At 42.9% G+C, this 21,981-nt stretch overlaps 1 protein-coding gene across 1 annotated transcript in view; it reads right to left on the reverse strand.

Moving 5' to 3' along the window:
• LOC131293552 (tyrosine-protein phosphatase Lar) overlaps positions 1–21,981 on the reverse strand; it is a 152,970-nt gene that overhangs the window by 17,155 nt on the left and 113,834 nt on the right. The window contains exons 11-13 of the mRNA XM_058321629.1: positions 20,477–20,627; positions 17,859–17,995; positions 12,804–13,100 (exon numbers count right to left, since the gene is read on the reverse strand). Of these exons, the coding sequence (XP_058177612.1) occupies positions 12,804–13,100; positions 17,859–17,995; positions 20,477–20,627 (585 nt within the window). The remainder of the gene's footprint in view (positions 1–12,803; positions 13,101–17,858; positions 17,996–20,476; positions 20,628–21,981) is intronic.

The raw sequence follows: 21,981 nt of genomic DNA on the forward strand, positions 1-21,981 counted from the left end.
TGGTATTTTCTAGTTCCAAACCCATCGCATTTATTTTTAAGCTTTCGAATCTCATGTGTGATGATCGCACAAATGATTCAAATATAAAATATTAACCTGTGGCTCATATTTTGTTAAATGTTAATATTGGAATTATTTTTTTTATTTTGCAATAAAATTGTTTTTTTACCAAATCTTTGATGAGTTTGTGAATTTACTTCAGAAAATGAAGAATATGCAAATGCTAGAACTATTTATCTAAGCCTCATCATTGCGTTATGATGCAGAAAAGGTGCCGTGTTTTTTGGGTAAAAATATGAGATTATCGTACTAACGTAAATTAAAGTGATCAGTGTAAGGAATTCATTAAAGAAGAAGAACATTCTCATAATAGTTTGAGGATAATGAAAATAGATTAGCAAAAGTAACGTCCTGCATATTTCCAAATTTAGTAATTTTGATGAACATTATTCTTCCTTTTTTATTTGCAAACATTTTTCGATTGTCAATTTTAAATTTTTGAATCGACTATAAAACATTTTAATTAAAAAGCTTAAAAAATGAAATTACTTGTTAAATTGATTGAAAGAAAATGATATTGGTGAAAAATAATTCTCCTCAAAAGTTATTAACAAAGTTTTGAAAATCAGGTTTTATTCAAGGAAACGTTTTCAACTGAATTAAAATTATGTAGCTTGATCAAAATTGATATTTCAAAAACATTGAAATAAAAAATTGATTCACCGAATGTGTTGCAAGTTTTCGAGGCCTTCAATTTAAAGCTGCTTGGGGACGCTTAATCCGCCTCTACTTATGTGCAGTCAATGATAACTTTAAAGAATACCATAGTTCAATAAGAAATTCAAAGAATCCTATATTGAAGAAGTTATATTACAAAAACGTGCCTTGCAGCGCCATTCATACAGCATTGACCAATGCATCGCATTACATACGGTGGATGGCATTGCCAGAAAATGGCTATCTTTCACAGCAAGAAGTATTCCATGTGGTTTCCCAACTTCGATACCCGTTATTCGTTATTCGTTAGGAGGCGAAGACGCTCGAAAATAGTTGAGACATAACTCCTGTAACAAAAGCCGTTCCGCGTGTAGCAAGTTTGCGCATCGACCGGCAAGATATCCATCGGTGAAAATGGGTCTCCATTCTTCGGTCGTGATTCATTCGGGGCGTCTTTGACAAAATACAAACTTGCAAGATGAAGCGAAGCGGCCGGGTGTACGTGCCATGACCTGGTTTTCGCGAGGAAAACAAATGTCCCACGGGCGAGATGGCAAACAGGTGGAGGACGGAGTCGGAGCGTCTCCCGCAGTGCCGCTCGGGAAAATTCGACGTCAAATCCGGCGCCGGACCGGAGGTTGGAGGTTGATTATGCGGAGCAGCGAGAGCCTGGATTAAGTTTAACGCTTTCCACTGCAATCGCGCTCCATTGCGGATAATCTTTGTCGGTGCAAAACCAACCAGCACCTTCTCCCACACACACACACACACTGACACACACAGCTTGCGATCGAACGCACCCCTTTCACGATATCTCCATCGGAAACCCGGACGCTCTCGACTGACTTGCAAGGAATGCAAACGACATGGAGCGCTGGATTCAAGTTGCTCGCTAGCAAACATACTTCTTGAGGCCGCACCGCATCATCGCTGCTGCAACTCACAACCATCGGGCTTCCACTGCTGGGAGGTAGTTTGGTTTTCCACCCGCTGCCTTGTGTGCGTGCACGGGAACCGGTTCCGCTGTCGATTGTTTTTCCTGCAGAATGTTTGACTGCGTGGAAAGCGCTCCACCGGAGTTTCCACCGGCGCCACCAGTGTGACTTCGGTGGGCTTCGGCCGGTGTTAGAATGTTTCCGTCAGTGAGTGTGTGTGTGTGTGTGTGTGTGTGTGTGGGGGGGGGGGGGGGGGGGTTGGCGCGAAAGTTTATTCTTTGTGTACCACTTTTCTATCGTTTCGAGCGAGCCTCACGAATGCGCAAAAGAGGGGCTTTCCGTAAGCCGACTGATGCGGAAAGTGTGTGTGTGTGTGTGTGTGTGTGTGTGTAATGACGAGATCCGGCTGTTCTGCAACTATTCTCGAAGAATTCACTCCCACCGCCGGGGGCATTGTTCCTTGCGCAGCGAAATCATGGAAATCGTGAAAGTTTCAGTAAATCTATTTCCACATTCTAACGGCTACGAGGATGCGCCAGCGATTTGTTGACCAGCCTTCAATTGCCAGGCGGTGCGCAATAATGTTGCCGGAACCCCGTTTGTTTGTGCTCGTTTGTTGATTCGTGACGAGCGCGCCCTTCGCAAGCGTGTTTCATTAACGATAGTCCATATGATGTTGGGCACGATCTCCTAGACTTTTTGTGCCATTAGATGATGATGTATTTGCAAAGTTTAAGTAAAGTACGAAACTCACCAGTGGTTGACATTTAAATTGAGACGCTTTGAACTTTCATTTAAAATTAGTTCGGTTCACGTATATTTTTTCAAAACTAGTAAACGGCAGAACATATTCAGTACTCTCTAATGAGAGCAACGGCAATGAATTCCTTTCCCAATCATGAATAAACAAGTCAAAAAGTTCTGTTTTGCACCGGTAAATTACATGAAATAAATTTACGCATAATTTAAAGTAATTTCAACCTGAACTAAAATTATATTGCATGTTTATTTTTCTTTATCATGCTCAAGCACGTTGGTATATGAAAACCATGAATTATTTTCCTACTCTAAAGATAATGCTTTGGAAGTTCAAGAGCGATCGTTAACACGTTGAATGCCATTGCTATCAATTGATAACCAGCTGTCATTAGTTCTAAAAAGTTTTTGTCTCATAAATAAATGAAAATGTAGCTTAAAAATTAAAATAATATTCTTTGGGAAGCTAAGGTTTTGTTTGGTCTTCAAAAACCGTCGGTTTAGTGAATGTTATAAACAAATTTTATTAAAAAAGATTGTACTAAAAAAGTGTGTTAAAAACGCGTTGGCAGTCAACGTGTTAAAGAATTGGATCGAATATTTAGAGAAAATTGTAATCGATGTCAATGCCAATCTTATTTGTTTTCAATTTCTAGTGAAATGTTGATTTGCTGGAGTGAATTATCTCATTAATATTAAAAATAAATCCCTCGTAAGGTTTTTGTGTTCAGTTACCGTTAAAAAAAAAAAAAACTAGAAAACTATCCGATGTTGAATGCCAGCCACCGTGAGGACCAAAAGTTGTGCTGTGCGTTTAAAACATGGCTCCAAAAACTCTCAAACAAAAGCAAATATCCGGCGAACCGTTTGATGAAAAACAACGACAAAAACAAACCCCGAACCTACGGAAAACTGTGTGCACCCATCGTGTGGGAGGTGTAAAAATGTTAAACCGTGATCGAAAAATATGATGATTTCATTTTTTGCTTTGCTTTCCTTCCCCCATCCTCCGATTCAATGGACTCATTTTCCCGGCGTTTTTCGGCGGACAACCGATAGGCAGTGCCCCGGGCGGGCGGGCGGGCGGGCGGCAGCACCCAACGGAAAGGCCAAAAGTGAAATCACATAAATTTAGGGCGTCACCGGCCAGATGGTACTCACTCTTAACGACTGCTTTTGATACGATTTGGGGCCGAGGCGCGCGTTCAAATTGATATCGTGATTTATGGCCGAACGCCATCGCGCGCAGTCGTTGCAGCAAAGGGGCGATGCAGTGTTCATTTTTTAAATTTTGTGTGTGTGTGCGTGTGTGTGTGTAGGTGTGTTTTTGTCGTTGCATCACGGGCCACCAACACCATCCCCGCAACCACGTCCACCGATCCCCCGGGTGCATCGATGCAGTTACGCATCCAGCCCGAGGAGTATAATTTTGTTTTCATTTTAAGATGCATTTTTTATTTATTCCATTTCCATTATTTACGTGCCATGTCGTTGAGAGTTGGTTGTTTTTTTTTTATTTGTTTCGTCACAGGGCGAACAAACAAATGGGACAGTCACCGGCAAGCAGGAAGCGATCGTAATTTAATCGATGACAACAGTCGACCACAAGAGCAGCATCGGCAGAGGCGACACGATGCAGCAGCAGCAGCACCAGCAGCAACCGGTACCGTTGCAGCAGGTTTAAAATGAGTTACGTGATTTTTATTTAAATGTCTCCCCGCGCCCGTTGCCGGGAGGTTCGGAAGGTCGGAGCGGAAGGCCAAAGGCGACCACGAGTGATCGGGGGGCATGTCGCCGCGAGTAGATTGGCACAATTTTGCATAATCGATTCGATGATCGGGCCAAAGGGCGTGAATCCAGTTTACATGATGGGGATAAGCAAGGCACAGCAGAATAAAAAGAAGGAACATCCGGAATAAGTGCGTGAACACACCGTGAACCGGCGATTCGATTTACCGATTCCGAAATTTTAAAACCCCAACCCCAAGCGCCCGTCGTCGATGTAACCCGCGTGCCGATATCGGCCGGATGTAATGGATGCCCCGAGCCCACCCGCGATGGGCGGGTTTCGCGATAAACATTGAGGAATGTTATTTGCAGTGTGCATGCCGAGTGGGTTAGCGTGACGGATCGGTGGTTTTTCCGCGATGGTGTTGGTGGTTGGTGTTGTTTTATTTTTCATTCATGTCGTGCCGATGGGGCCGAAGGAAGGACGAAAAATGTAATTATCGGTCGAGTATTTGTTTTCATAATAGGGCGAGTGGGGGGCGCGGTTGGCGGTGGGTGGCGGGTTTTTGTTAGTTTTCAATCACGTGTAGCATTCGTTTTCGTTCATTCGTAAGTTGGTTGCACGTTCATTTGGCAAAACCCGTCGAGGTCCCGTCGAGCGGAGAGAAAGGGGGAGAGAAAGAAAATACAGGACACCGTGAAACCTGCCCGGTAAATGGCTACTTTTTAAGGTCATCGGAAAACGGTACGTGTGTGCGTGTATGGTTTGCGAAAAAAAACATGACGGTTGGAAAAATTTGCGAAACATATTTCCGTGTCCATGAGTGAGTAAGTACGTAGCCATTGTGTTCGGGTGTGCATGTTTTTGTATTTTTTTTTTGTTTTTTGGTTGGGAATGGACATTTTCCATATCCACTCCCGACCCCGATAAATTGTGACCATTTCGGGCGGGTGTTCCAGGGACAATCAACAGCGATCCGTTTGGTTTATACGAACGCTATCAGGATAATAATATTTTTCTCCAAACAACTATAATTTATGCCGGACGCCTTGGAGGCTGTCAAACCGATGCGAGTGGCCGCAAGTGGCCAGATGGTTGTGTGCGTCATTCCCGTGCGTTCGCATATTAAGATGCAATAGATTACCGGCTGCATCAACAAATGATGCTGTTGGTATTTATTAATTTATTTACTGACTCACAACTTGGTACGTTGTGGTTTAACCTTACAAAAAAAAAAAAAAAAAACACATTTCCACCCAGCCACTCTCGGCCATTCGGGTTTCACAGCTTCCGTAAGCTGAATTTTTGGAACAGGGTTGTTTGCAACAGGAGGCAGTCAAAACAAAAAATGAAAGTATAAATGGAATATCAAATAAGGTGATTAAGGCGAAAGTTTCTACTGTGCACGCGTTGATAAAGTTAAAGATTTATTTATCAACAGTTTCCAACGTACAAACATGGAGTAACTCCATTTGTTATTCATTTGATGTTCAAACAGATTCCAATACAATGAAACAAGAGCGCACTCAAACAACTCCATTCTGTCTCAAGCAACGAGTCTGAGACTATGGAGTATTCTAAACCATAAAATGCTAGCAGTTACTAACTGACTTGCAAACGTAGAAGTATTGATTTGTGTGGGTCTGTGTGTGTTTATATTTGTATTGAAATAAAAATGTGACATTTTGAGGAGTTTCCCGGAACGAAAGACACAACAATGATGATAAATTCCTCCACATCACTATCTATCCAGGGCAGAGAAAAAAAGACACGCGTCATAGTATTTTGGGAAAAATTCGCAAAGTTTAATTAATCTAAAAATATCTAATTACCAGCCGTGTGTACACCTTTTGCGCACCGGAAACTTGCTCCAAGCTCCAAACGTGGCGTAAAAGTTTCCCTAGAAGGGGCGTTTAGTGTTGCTTGCTAGCTTGGAGTGACATTGAAGTGTCCTTGACTTCCGGATTTAGATTACTGTCATCTGTGTCCGGAAATACGAACCCTGCGAGGCAGAAATGACTACCTCATCGTACTAGCTATGTCACGGCGAAAGGGTTTAACATTGTCCCGTTTTTTTTTCTGTAACTTCAAGACGAGGAGAGAAACATAAAAACTCTCTTGTTTGTTTGTCCCAACCGTAGGTACAACGGCACTGGGTGAAGCTTTTTTGCTTCCAGTGCACAACTTCCGGTCCGGGGGAGGGAAACAGGACTTTTTCCTCCGATTCTTGCTTAACATTCTCCGAATGAAGGAAATAACACCGTCAGCAGATGAAGGGTAGTATTTTAATTTTGCTACCGAACGAAAGTCGCAAAGGAGGGTAGGGAGTTTACATTAGATTTTAATTACAGTTTTGTGTGCTATCGATTCTCGGTTTCGCCTGTACCGTTTTCGATTGACGGATCGTTAGTTTTTTTTTCTTACGATCTTTGGCCGGAAGTTTGCCATCATAAAATTCCAATGCTTTTATTGATTGACAAAATACTAATCAGTAATATTACATAACTAATATTAGTAGCAATTTACGTAAATATCATTTAGCGACAAACATTTTAGCAAGCCTATATTTGTCCTTCAATCCTGGACTTTTCTAGCAGATCAAAGATGGTCACATTCTAAACACCCTTATTAATCACTCTAATTCAATCCGTAAAGAGAGTTCCAACCTCAGGAGAAATCCTATTTTATTAGCTTTTTATGATGGTCGTATACGGTCGGCGAGTAGGAAGGCAGAAAACCAATTTGAAGCTGCCGGCCAAAGTGGCGATACACACCTTCCACACCGCGTACCACAGCGGGATGATAGTAGTAATCGCACACGTGGGATCCGGGATCACCGGATCGTGGTCAATAGGTTTCAAGTGTACGAAGTACTCAACTGCCCTCACTGTCCGATTTATTATCCTCCTGCCTGCGGGACAGGCCCATTCGGGCGCCCGTGGCACCTTTCGCCGGCGGAAAGGGTCACAAACTCTCAACTTCATTAACTAAATGGGAATGATTCCATCTTCCGTAATCCACTTAATTTATATGGACAGCGAGCCGTGGATAACAGTCAACCTTCTTCCGGCGTCCGGGTCTTCCCCCGCCGAGTGTAGTGTTTCCAAGCGGACACGACGCCGACGCTGTACAAGATTGCACTCCAATGGCCCAAACCGAGGATGGAGAGCTTTGCTCGGATTGTGCGGTTGTAGATTTTGGGGGATTTTAGAATAAACGGTTACAGCCAGGTGTGTGGGACGATAAATATCATCGCCCTCGACCTACGCACACACACACATGTCGGCTGCTTCCGGTTGGGAAAACCGGGGCAGGGTGGGGGAGGACAATAAACTGCTGCCCAACGCCCAACGATGCGAGATTAAGGTGCAAGGTGAACGCCGACACCGTGACCGATATAGAGATATACACGCTCGTAGAAGATAATATCTTTCGCCGAAGAGCTAAACCGAGATCGACGGCAAAATGGACGACGTGAGTGCGTTGAGTGTGTATTAATCACATTTGATTAATTGCGTTTTATGGCTTGTGGGATTGCCATTTTCTGTGCTCGAGTCGAGCTACACGCAATGCTGACGTGCGAATCAAAGTTCTGTAGTGGTGGTCATTTTCCGCTTCTTGGAAGACGACAATGTGGCCTAACTGACGCTAAATGTTTCCCACGAGCTGTTGGGATGTAATAGTGGTCATATGTTGTTTCCGTATGATGGAAAGCATCATCACAATAGCTGAAATAAATAGACATGATGTTTGAAAAGCCCACTTCGCTTATTACAATAGTTCTTAAAGAATAATGAAACCATAACCACTTCAATAGATTGGATCAATGACTATTCAAAAAGTGCTAAAAATCAAACCCCGACTATGTTCGACAATAAAAACGCGAAAAACATGAAAAAGAGACCAACTAAAAGAATATGAACTCCCAATGGATAAATTTAAGACTTTGAAATAAAGCATGTTGCTCGGAGAATCGTGAAGAAGAAAATGAGTAGGATTTTCTGTACACTCAAAACTGTAAAATGGACAGCAAAAATCATACGACTATTGTATAAGAGACTATAGGGGTCGAGGTGCTAACAAAATCGAAACAAGTGCACATTCAAATAGACAGCACATATTTTTGACATTTCGACGAAAAGAAAGATGAATAATGTGAAAAAGATTAAATGCATAGCACACGAGAATGTCAAAGAGAATCAAACAGACAACCATAACGAACTGTGTTCTATCCCGATTCTTTGGTGAAATTTTGCTGTACTCGTCTTTACACGTGGTGTTGCAATTTTATTACGATTAGCCTAACTAATAACCCCAAACGTAGCCCCAACAACGTTATTCTTCCGTCCATTCAGAATTCATACATAGTCAATTCGTATCAATTTGTTTTTAGCTATCATTTTCATGATTATTATTCGATGTAAGCTCGCGTCCCCATGTTCGGTATGGGGTTTCAAATAATTTTTGACACGTTGTATACCTAAACCCCAGAAAAATACGCCATAGAGTTTATACAAATGGAATAATTGTTTAGAAATATATAAAACAAATACGACATAGGATAGTTGTTAATGAAACGAAAGAAATCTTCCCAAGCCGGCCTGGGCCAGAAATATGAATCAAAATCCCAACAGAAAGTGGTTTAAAAACATAACAATAAGTGTGCATGTATGAGTTAGTGAGCGGTTTGTGCAAGGGTGTACTTTTTATTTGATTACTTAGCGTGACAAAAAAACAGTAGAATGGTGCAGAAAAATACAACGACAAAAATTTGGTGAAAAGTGCGTTTTTACAAAAATCAGTGCGCTTTCACAGGTGCAGAGAGAACACGAGTTTGCTTCGAGTGCATTTGGTGGTGCAATTATTAGTAATCGGTAATAGCGGCATACGGATACGTACGGAAAACTGTCGACATCGAGCAAAATTCAAAATAGTAACACACATGTATGCCTGTGCATGTTGCTTTTCGTTTTTTTTTTGTTTTGCTTGTTTGATCATAACGGAAAGGTTAACGGAATGTGTCGAAACTTGGAATAAAAATACAACAAAACTTGCTTCACATTGCACGACAAAAATCAATCGGTTGAAACTTTAAACGCAAAAGGGTTTGGTGCAAGAAACAAAAACATAACCAAAGGGTGAAAAAACGGTGCAAAACGCAGCCCAAAACATATCCGTCAAAAAAACATGGCATGCAGTCGAGGGTTTTGGGGCGGGGAAATGCTGGCAGTGGGAAATTGGCTTTTAGGGTCGGATGAATTGGACAAAATTGTTGATTTGATTTGCTGACCGATGCGCGTTCCACGCAACGACATTGCTCGCAGTTTGTACGCTGGCGGCAAATATTTGGAGTTAGAATATTATACGTAACAATATATACTAATGTCACCGTTTGCGCTACGCTGCGATGGACACAATTTTTTGAAACAATAAGATTTAAAAAAACAAACGGGTGCTCTTGACGCGATTTACGGTGCGAAAGTGCAGCAACAGTCGTGAGAACAGTTTCAATTTGAAGGACAAAACATAGCTATTCTTGTTTGTGTGATCTTAAAACAATCGAACAATAATAAAGAAATTGTGCGAACAAGGGTGCTCTGCCATGTAACAAACATTTTACTGGTGCGAGAAAAATATTTTAAAATGTGATTCAAAAAGAGACGAGATATTTGAAATGTATAATACATAGAAAAACGGTCACAACGCAACTTTTAGGTGCATATTCGAACGCTAGCAAATGTGAAGATGGACATAGTATGCTTATTAAGTTATCACTAGCCAAATAGTATGTAAGATTAAATTTACCGTAACCAGTTTTGGGTAATATCAAAAAGAACCTCGGTCCGTGAGTGCAGGATTAATAAAAATGATTTTTTTCTTGATCGCAAAAAGTTATATTGTATGCGTTAGAAGGTTAGAACGATGGATTAAGTGTCCTTGTTCGCTGGCTGAAATAATAAATTCCAAAGTAAACTTTACGTTGTTCCCTTTCAAATGAGTGTCAATATTTCGTACACGTGTGATAAAAAAGCAACGAATACTAATGACTAAAACGGTAAAGTGCTACATGTTCTGGCGCGAATGTCCTCCAGATCAGGGGCTGCAGTTGAATTAAAGACTTTAAAAGATTTGTGAATTTAATGAAATCTAGTTTTAAAAGGATGTCATAAGCATACTTATTCAGATTAACGATTGATCGGGAGCTTTACGTACGGTTGGTATCTGAATTTGTTCGTTAAAATGATTCAACTTCTCTATTCAGTACATAACATTACCAGTAACATAACGTTATTCTGACAATCCGACAGTATACAGCGTTATGGAACGCTGTTTATGAAAAATTAAAGTGTCAACCAACTAAAGCACGGCACTGGAGCTTGCGATCGGTTAAAAATGCTCCACAGAGAATTAAAAAAGGATGAACGGCTTCGCAAGGGTGGGTTTTCGAAGGTAAATGTTTATTAATGTGATTAATTTTTATTAATTTCACTGTTTGAACTTCCGGCGGGACACGTCGCGCCATACTCGCCTTTTCGACGCACCTTTTCCACTCGGCTCGGATATTTTCACCGTCGTCACCCGAGGACCGGAACCGAACACTGGCGCACCGAAATGCGAAACGGTTGAAAGGAGACGGGGATTTAATGTATTCATTGAAACGGTTACGGAACAAATTAATTTCCTCGCCGGGGACCTATTTGAAGTCAGCATGATGGCGTTCAACAGGCAGCCGCGGGATTTTTCGGAAAAGATTGCGCGCCACACTGTCAGCGAAGGGGTGGGGCGGTGGGGATGAGTTGAGGCGAAAGACCCGCCTCGTCCTGAGTAAATTTGATGCGTTGCGCGAACGTGGGTTGCGTTTATTTGCACAAAACTTTTTATTTCCACCTCTGCAAGCCTTAGCGTGCGTTTACGCTTGGAGTTTGGAGCCAGCAAATTGGCATGTGGGAGGCGCTGGGACGAAGGTTTTGAAGGACGATGAGCAAAAATGGGCGAACATTAAGCAACAACAAAAAAATGTTTCCCTTTTAATTCGCACCGCGCGCGCAGTGAATCAAAAAGTCACTCACCATCAAACGAGGCGTGCAGGTAACAGTGTCATGCAATTACTCCAGCCGGGCGTTCAACCACTCGCTGTCTCTCCATCCCTCCCTCATCCCTAACGGTTCCCACAGGAGCCATTAAACTTTAAAACAAATTCCGAAACAGAAACTCGGAGGCGGCTTCGGCGATGGAATTCGATGCCCCCTTACCACCCGGAGAGGAGGGGGTGACTCATTGGATCGAAGCAAACCACCCTCCAGCACCCTCAAGCACGGTGCGGAGATGGTTCGGGATGGCCGGGAACGAAGTAGGGGGAAATTGAAAAGTTAAGCCATACGAAAATTAGGTTCCTTAAATTAACCTACTGCGCCGATGGAGCCGGGGAAGGCAGGCAGGCAGGCAGGCTGGTTTGTGCCCTAGTGGACGATTTCCAGTAACCTTTTGCTGGACGATTAAAAAAGGATTTCTGCCTTTCGGAAAGGAATGGCGGGGGTTTCGGGTGTCCCAGGGCGAAGGAAACAGGCTGAGGAAGCATTAATGATTTTCACCCTAAAGGCCTTCTAAAGAAGCCCACCGGCTTAAGAATGGCGTCCTCAACTTTGGCGCAAAACTTCAAGCCATTGAAAAGGAAGAGCTAAGAATGAATAAATGAACGAAAAGCTAGTTGGTTTGACAAACTTCAGGATTTCTGGTTTGGTTGACATCGAAAGCACTGCATGAAAGGATTATTTCTGGTCAATTTAAAGGAGTTAGCACACAGCGTTCAGATGATTGAGATAGTTTGCCCTTCAAACATCGCATATTTTGATATCGTTACAATGTCGTTCCGTTGTAGATCTGAATAAGTATGCTTATAGATCAATGGAAAAGAGACGATTAACTGAAAAAGTATGTCAATGAAAATGTTATACAAATATTGACACTCTTACTTTTGAGGTCATGAAACCTAAAAAGTGCATATTATCTGTAACTGTTAATTAAATATTGTTGTTTAATTTCATAGCAAGATCTCTTCGTTAATATGCATTTTTTGGCCTGCTAGTAATGAGCTGATTTTTTAATCTAATGGGAAAAAATCTAATTGCATTCTTTGCACCGAACGTTGACGCGCGCACAATCCGTTGCGATTAAAAACATCTAGTATAATATATGATTCAGGTGTTTAGCTATTGGGAATTAAACAAGTAATGTCACTTATCGTTAATATTAATACTCGGTTATAGATTAAAAGAGCAAAATACAAAAAGATATCCTCGCTGCAGTTGGAAAAATTGAAAAAAAAAATTTTCCACGTGATAAGACTGTCAAAAATTTGTTAGTCATTTCCATTTCGATTACGCCATTTACCTTCAAAATACAAAAATGGTTAGTTGCGATTGGTGGTGTGTTAGGAAGAACGATTAGTTGAAGTGTGAGCATTGTGGTGTTATCTGTTGTAGGTAATGTTTCGGGTTTTGGTGGTGCAAAGCAGTGCTGGTGTAGTTTTGGTTGTCGTGAATTCTGTAACGCGATGCGCACGTTCTGGCGCGACCGGTTTTGGGGGTTTTGTGGTGGTGTACATAAACCGGATATGGGTTACAACGGAAGATGAGAGAAAATCTAGCATATGGTGCAATACATACCGTCTTCGTGAGTGCGAACCGTGTACGGGTACGACCGTGGTCCGTCGCCAACGGAGGTTCCGGCGAGGACCCAGATCTTGTACTCCGTCCAACGCTTCAGCTCGTCCAGGACGATGTTGGTCGAGTTGAGGGTCGTTACCGTGGCCTCGCTATCCGATCGCCCCACCTCGACGAAGAACACCTTATAATAAACTATGGCTCCGTTCGATCGTTCGACCGGCGGTGGCAGCCAGGACACGTTGATCGTGGTTGGGCTTGTGGCTTCGACAGTAACATTACGAGGCGGTGCACCGGGTACTACGAGTTGGTCAATGGTCAGGCATTATTGTTGGTGCAGTAGAACGCAAAATCATAGCGATAATTGGAACAACCGAAAAGATAAAAAAAACAAGAGAAAGAGAAAATAAGGAAACGAAATCGAAACATGTTGTCAACAAAATCTTAAACTACTTAAATCAAGGGAAAAATTAGCGTAATACTTAAAGTAACGAAAAAGGAACGGGTATGTTCACAGTTGAGCTGCGGTTTGGTACATCGAACGCTGATCCTTTTCGTACCGGTTTCGAATGATACAGAACAACATAACACAAACCTATTTGATTTAGATAAACTTAAACGGAGCGATAAATAAACCCAACTTCAATAAACCAAGAGGGAAAGAAAAACACAATCTAACGGTGCATCGTTTTGCCGGTAGAAATTTTCGTTTGTTCATTTATGGTTGTCCCTTTTTCGTTTTTGGTAGCGTAGAACAGTGTGCAGAAAGCCGCTAGTGCACTAAATTGATTTCGAATGCGTGTCGTATCTGAACGGTAATTATTAGTGGGTGTGCAGTAAATGGTGCATACGAACGGTTGTATCATACACATTTAATGGTGCTCTTGGAACGGATAGTTAAAAAAATGTTAAACAGAGTGCTCGTTTGGTGCAGAACAATTATCGAGAATAAAACGACAAGGAAGACTCAAACGAAACGTAGTATGCAGAACGGAAACAATCGATATAAAACATTCAGTGACAACTCATACAAGGTGAGATTGTGTTTGATGAGGTGATGTCTCTTCGTGATGCAAAGCAAACTATAGCTCAGTATGTGTTTGTGTGTGGATGTGCAGAACGCGCAAAAAGCCACTGTTTCTCCAAGCGTAAAACAACATAATTATAGCGACATCGAATTGGTTTGAATGTTTGTCCTGTAAACATGGTTGGTGTGAAAAATATCAAGGAAATATTGGGCCAAGGAATGACAATATTGGTACTTGAGAACAATTCATGCACTATGAAGCGTTAAACGTAACTTGATTTGCTAACAATAAAAAATCAGGATCGAAATCAAACCATGGGGCAAACCCGCAGACTTTTTGGTATAATTGGTATAATAAACTTAGTGCACAATAAAAAGAAGAAAAATGAAAAGTGAAAAACAAATGGCACAATTATACGATGCTCATTGAAAAGAACAGCTAGCAACTCTTGAAAACAAATATTTGGAAACAAAAATAAATATATGGAAGGGCAAACTTTCAAACTGATAGCAAAGCATGAACGGATGGCAGAGGTATAATAAAAAATAATATGTGTTCAAGCCCGAATATGCAACAATCGACAGTAACGGGATTTCCTCGAAAGACATATGTCCAAACTAGGATAAAAATATAAAAAGATTCAGCGAACAAACTCATGACGTACGATTCCTCGTGCTGCTGCAGGTTGTAGTAAATGTGCCGCACATTCGAACGCAAATTACCATATGCACTGTCTCGTTGCATGCGTTACTGAGAATTATGGCATCAAAAACTGGGTAACAGCAGAAATAAAATGCTAGTGGCCCAGCAAGCGAGCGCTTCAAAAGGATGTGCAACCAATCACGCATACGTTAGACAATTCATATGCAATTTTACTTGCGCAATAACAAGTGCGTGCTGTATCGTAACGGTACATACGGTACACTGTATTGAAATATTTGTTTTTAAATTGCAGTTAAACTACGATAGCAATAGAAGTGAACGCATCGGAAAGCAACAAACCAAACCACAACAAAAGTGCAAACAACGATGCTGCATTTAAAGCCGCACCATGGTGTGGGCAACTTATGTTACAAAAATGTTAATTGCATGGTACAATGAATGACGCAGTTTAAAGCAAAGAACCATGTGGTTTTTTAATTGTACTTTTCACACAACACTATCTTTCTGATAGTGTATTTTTTTAAACAAGTTGAGGCATAAAATAAATGCTATTTGAAATAAAAGAGTACAAACGGTCGAAAATAATCCAATGTACAGAGTGTTTTGTTTAGAGAAACATGAGTGCAACTGAGGTAAAATGGATGGGGGAGCGGATACAATACATAAACAATATAAAAGTGAGATTAAAAGTAAACAAAGCATTGAGAAAAACGACTTGAATTAAATAAAAATGCATAATTGAAAATGGTATACCACCGGAAAAGAAAAATAACGATAGAAAACAGGCTTTACATAAAAGATGAGCAACATGCAGATTAAAAATGCTTCCCGTACACGCAAAAATACCCAAATAAACAGGAAAAAACAAATGATTCATAAAATTTTATTGCCTGTATTTAATTAAACCTATCGCTGGGAAAGTAAACGGAACGAGATGGTGGGTGAATGAGCGCGTTCGCAAACTTCGGTTGGATGATATTTTTTATAAGTCTTGCAAAGATGGATGACAACAAGCAAAAGGGGAAAAAAACTCACTAGAAAAACGGAGGCAATTAGAGGCAACACAAGAACGAACCAACGAACCCTACTACTGAACTGGGATTAAGGGTAAGAAAATAGGTGATCTTGCTTAACGTAAATGTAACGATGACTAGTACAGCTTGCTATTGGCACAGGTCAGGCCTCTACGGAGTGGAAGTACAAGGCACGAATACGATCGATGTGCAGTTAGTGAGCGCTCAGCGAAGAGTTATTGTGTAGGTGGTGAAAATGTGATAATATCAAAATAAAAACAGAGAACCGAAGCTCAAGAGATGGAGTGAATGAGGTGGAAAATAAAAGGTTCGGAAATAAAATCGAGCGCAAAAACGGAAGAAAATTTAGCAGGCGACACGGGGATGGAAGCGACCGCGAGAAAGCGGCCGCCAACTGAGTCAACGAAGATCGAGCATTCGACGGTTTTGAGGAAAGAAAAATGTAAATTCTTTGTTTGGTTTCTTTCCACCGTTTTTTTTGGCTTTGCACGGCGGTTAATTAACGATTGCCTTTCGACCCTTTTTGCATCTGGACGATCCCGTACCCGTTTAATGCTAACACGTGGCAAACACGGTGCTGATGGTCGTCGATGCTAATATTTTCCTATGGAGCCGTGGTCTTTTTTATATTTTTTCTAGCCTCGCTTCATTCAAAGGAGACTCTATCCGGTCGTCCCTTACCTGAATGATTTCTGCTTCCGTTTTGTGGGCTTTAGCCGTCGTAGGGTTTATTTAATTATTTTTCATTGTGTACACGGATGTTGCGGATGCATGAGTGTCTGTTTGCCTTGTAAATACTGTCTTTTTACAGTTTAGATTTCAGACGATCTCAAAAAATGAGTCAAAAGTTATTTTGCTTTAGGACGCACACAGAGGACAGTGGCGACAAAAAAAAACGGATAAAAGAAGTATCCGTACGTCCGAAGGCACAAACTTACGATGGATTGAGCAAAATAACGATGAATCGAAAGCTTATTTATCGAACATCGAAGCTCGCCTTCCCATTTGTCCTGCCCTTTTAAACCGGAGGCGAAACGCGGAAAGTGTGGGGCGCAAAAAAAAGGGTTGTGTAGTTTATGAAAATATCTTTCCCTTTTTTAATTAAATTTTCAAAAGTACACCGGCACGTGGAAGCTGTATGGCGGCGAATGAATACGAGAAACGAAAGAAAAAACCAGCAGCGTCGGAAGACGCATGTGAAAAGAAAACTCGTTTTTTTTGGAAGGGAAAACCTTATTTAAAAAAAAGGAAGTCAAAAAACAAAAACAAATACAAGTTTCTGCACAATACAAAACACACGCACAAAGAGCAACAACCGCGTGCCGGAACCCAAAAATCATACACACGAAACTTTTGGGCGGGCACGAAATGAATGCCCTAAAAAAGGGAAGCCCCCCGAAAGTTAGGAAAAGTGTACAAACACAAACAGACACACTCACACACCGGCGCAAGCGGGATTCCGGGCAGATAAGCGCCGGGAAGAAGAGTAGATTGGCCGCATCCGTACAATGGAAAATTAAAATAAAATCAAATCAAGTGTCCGCCCCCCGAAAGGTCTGCTTTAAAAATCTGTGCAAGGCAACTAAGCCTCGCACAAACCGTAAAAAGGGAAGGAACCAAGAAAAAAGAAAACAGGCACCCGCTTCTCTGACGAGTATGCTTAAGAAGTTCCCCGGAATCTGGCGGAGATTTGCACAAGACGCTGGGTGGTTTGCGGATAGGCTCCTCATGGAGCCATTCTTTGCCTTTTGCTTTGTATGCTTTTATTTGTTTAATTTTTTCTTCACCTCGAAATGCTTCTTTCACTATCTCTGTTCTTTTTTGTGTGCGTAAATCGCCTAGGTCTAAGAACTTGCTTGGTTGGCGAAACAATTGAACCTTCGGCACACGAAGGTAAATGACGAATATTATCCCCGGACAATACTGACAGTACACATACATTGCCGCTAGCTAAACCTAAGCCCGTCGAGGGAGAGAGCATTGTTTCCTTCCTCCCTGGTGGTACACTTTCTAATGGCCTGCACACGCTCCTTCCGTCACCGATCCGGTTGTCGTCGCCGCACTGATCGAATCAAGCTGGCCCAGGACGGATGTGAGGTATTGGGGGTGCAGAGGACCAAACAGCGTGCGCCCGAGGAAACAATTCCCTCTCCCTTTGCGGGCTCCATTTTGGCGCCGCACCCGTAATTAGCTACACCGAGATCAAATAAGAGATCCCCACTGCCCACTGTCTTAAAAACTAGAACCTGAAACATTGCTTCGATCGAAAGGACGAATATCACGCCGATCCTCGGCGTTCGAAATAGCGCTAGCGAAAAAAAGGGTTCACTTACCGTACTGCTTGGTCCGCACCGGGATCGGTGGGGTGGTGGCGCCCTCGCCCCGCTGGGACCTCGCCGACAGCCAGAAGTAGTACAGCGTGTCCGGGTACAGGCTGCTCAGGGTGTAGGTCTCGGTGTTCGGAATTCGTCTGCGCGCGTGATTGGAGTAGATAAAAGGAAAGGAAAGGCGTCGAAGGCGGGTGGATACCGGGGGTAGAAATGAAGAATTTTAATTTGTGATTAATATTAATAAATTTGTGTTTCACCTGCGCCGACCCCGGGACGAATATTGGGACGAATTATTTGGGCGCTGGTGAGGATGGGGCGTAAGCGATGAGGGAAAAGGAAGGGTGGTGTGCTGATGGAAAATAAATGGCGAGTAGTGGGATGAAACTCATTTTCATAAAACACTGCCCTTTTGATTCCGGCCTCCGGCGGTTGGAAAGGGTTGCGTACTCGGCGCCAGAATGTTTTGGCCAAGCGAGGCACGAAAGGAGGCTCAATACACACAACAAAAAAAGGTGAGCCCGTGGTCAAAAGGGAACATTTCTTCGCCGCTCGGGGTGGCTGCGGCCAAGGGTCCCTGTTTGCCGTAGGTATTCGCGCAAACGAGGGTAGAGGCCTATTTACTGAAGGCCCAAATTCGTCCCCCAAAGCACCCACAACGCCTGAGGAACGTGCAGGGAAGGAACGGTGGGGGCAAGATGTACTCGACGACTTCACGCGAAATGGGAAAAAGGGCTAACTTTTGCCACGGTACTACGCGAAAGGCGATCGGTTTTTTATTAAAAAAAAGCTTGTAATGCTTGTTTGGGTCCGAGAAATCCTTGTCCAACATTGCGGCGGAACGGGGAAAACTTACGACCAACCAGAACGCACGCCGTGACGTAACGCAACGTTACTGGTGGTAAATTATGTACGTTACGACAGTTTCAACGACAAAACTGCGTTCGTTACCATTGCCTAGCCTGGCGCGTGTGAAAAGAGATTGCCGGTAAGGTCGAATTATCATAAACATTCATAATTCGGCGATAATGGATGGGTCCGGCAATTGTTGGCGCGCGTGCGACGGAAACTGGACGTGTTCTTCACAATTAATAAATAATCTCACCGTGGCAGGCGTGACAATATTTCCAGCGTTCCACATCGCCCAACCCACGGCACGGTAGCGGCTTGTTAAGATGCCGAAACATAAATTTCGCCAGACCAATGTAAGGCCATTCGCTTATCGGCAAAGTTTCTCGCTCGAGTTCGATAAATTTTCAGTTACTCAATTTCGGGCTTAATGAACAACGTGACGAAAGACAAACATTACACGGTGGGACGTAAATAAATATTGTTTAATGTCTAAATTATTCATGGCAGCGGCGAAAACATACCGAAACTGCCTGCCTGGTTTTGGTTCGGTAAGGGATTAAATATTATTTACTGGTCGCTTTCATTAATGGGCATGTAAGATTATATTTCTTTTCCATTACATGAAAACCACCAACAGCTCAGCGACTCGTACACAAAGTGACTACAGGCAACCGTGTGTTTTGACTACCGTATAAGCTACTTATCGTAATCTGTTCGAAGTAACGAAAATGGACATTACAAACTGGACTAAATGCACCAACAAATAAATAAATCGAGGGTGAGTTGAGGTTGAGTGTAGTGCACCCAGGGGAGGTAAATGATGGAAACAAACACAAATGGAAGCGTCATATGACAACTAATAGAAAGAACACTACAAAAACGACGAGACTGGCTGTTTTCCGATAAAAACGAGAGCCTCGAAAAATGTGCAATAATATCAAATATAAAACAACCCGACGTCACGTGACAACGATCGGAACGGTCACTAATTTGCACCCCATTCTAAAGGCATCATCAACGCGGTTTTACCCCGGTGCGTTGCGTTCGTGTGAGTGCTCGCGGTGCCAATATTATTCAATAATTTAAATTTCAAATTATCCCCCGTACTAATGTCCTTCCGGCGGGAAAAAGCCGACCCAATCGTGCCGACCTCTTTCGGTGGCGCGATGCGCTGTGAGAGCAGTTTGGCTGTGCATCCGGCGGACGCGGTGACGTCCGTGTTGACATTAGTTTGGCATCCCGAAGCAGCAGTAGTGCACTGACAGATGACGGCCGGACAACGCGGATCCCGTGTGTGTCGTACCCCGCGGGAAACGCACTGGATGAAGCGGCGGTCTCTGACCCTGTCATTCGGTGGTGGAAGTGTTATTGTTAGCATTTTTCCGTGCAGGTTCCAATGAAGGGGAGGCGACGATGATGAAAAGCGGGTGAACCAACCCCGACACCGACAATAACAGCAAACAAAACAAGTACCTCCACTAAACAGTTATCAAGTGCGCTATTGTTATGGTCCTGCTATTCATCTTCCAATCGCGGTTCGCCGGAAGCGTGGGAAGTACATTTTGCTAACGGCCGGTGCCGTCGGGCGGGATAATGAAGGAACGCCGGGACTCGGCCCCGTTCGGTGCCGGAATCCATGGAACCCATCCCGGGATAGTAAATCCCGGGGATGCAGAAGTCAGACTAGGTTAGGGGGGAGGGCATAGACCGGGAGGCGTCACGGGGTTCACTCGGCAGGCAGGGAAGGTTCAGCAGGGGAAACATATACATACTGATGATGCTGCTCGTTTGCATAAGTGTCATTCCAGTAGAGCTCGTAGTGTACGATGTTCTCGCCCGAGTGAGTCGGCCGGGACCATTGCAGGGTGACAGCTGTTTCGCCAACATCGGTGGCGCGGAAGTTGCTCGGCTGCGAGGGAACGCCTGTGGGGAAGAGAGAGAGAGAGAGAAAGGGGAGAAAAGGATGAGTGAGGTGCAAACAGGAAAAAAAACGTCGTTCCAGTGCATGGAGCACACCAAGCACAAGAGAAAAAATACACGTCATGTCTAGTGCCAGCACACCAACAAATGGAGTAAGTACCGCTAGTGTCATCCCAGTGTCATTGAGTGTGGTATGCCGCACAAGAGCGCACACGATAAGCTTGGGAAACCAACGCCATTTTCGTAACGATGCCCCTTTTGCCGAGACCTGGAAAGGGAATGGATGAATTGGCCGGGGTCGGGGACGTTGGGAAATTGTCTGCAAATGTTGGGTGGAGTTGGGTGTGAATGAAGAGCGAAAACATTTGGTTGTAATTTGCATATGCATAAACATGGTGCATGAATGTTTGATAGGAAACAATTTAATTACATCGAGATTATCGCCGGTTTCGATGACAATTTGTGCTTTCAACTGAGCGCTGTTTAGCTGGTTTAGGGAAGGGAGAGACGGGGATTTGTCAAGCCTCACGGTAGGCAAAAACGTGTGGTATGTCATTGTTTGTCAGGTTGTCGATGTATCCGGCGCGGTACGTTTGAAATTTTCGAGATTAATGTGTGTATCTTTTGCAGCAGGGCCCCATCCACTTTTTCCGATAGCTCCATTTTCTGCGAGGATTGATCGTGGATTTTGTGTAATACTTGACACTAAGTGACAGGTACACTTTACAGCTGCTCACTCATTTGCTTAACAGGGTGTCCGCGAAAGTATAAGCACGATTTAAAAATTAGGAAAAAAATAAAACCTTCCAGAAACTGAAGTTTTGTTTCATAAACTGTGTTTGGGTTCTGTTCTGGACTATTTGTGAAAACATTTTTTTTTAAATTTAATCGTATGCTAATGACCGCACTTTTGATCTGTCGCCTCTGATATGGCTCAGCACAGACTTGTCGTGAACGGGTTTCGACACTTTTGAACGGTTTTACAGTTTTTGGTAAACTGTTGATGTTTTCCGTAGCTTTAACATGTTTTCTCAAGTGTGCCTTCGTTAGCGCCCAAAATATCTCAATTGGTCTGGTCTTGGCCGACTCATCGTAGATCAGATGAATGAGGATTGGCCGCACAACAGCTTGTCGTACAGCTTCTGGGCCCGATATTTAACGCGTCCAGCCTAATTTGCACTCCTTTTCAATTTCTTTTGGATTTTGTACGATTTTAAATTCAATCTTGCCTTGTCTCATTGGACATTACTTTTTGATGTACCCATTTGTTGAGCCACATCGCGAATGGAACTTTCCTATTTTTGCTTGAATGCTTTTGCTCTTTCCCGGTTCAACTGTTGGTCGATAGGACCAGGTT

This window comes from Anopheles ziemanni, chromosome 2 (assembly GCF_943734765.1).
Source record: "Anopheles ziemanni chromosome 2, idAnoZiCoDA_A2_x.2, whole genome shotgun sequence".
Taxonomy (NCBI): domain Eukaryota; kingdom Metazoa; phylum Arthropoda; class Insecta; order Diptera; family Culicidae; genus Anopheles; species Anopheles ziemanni.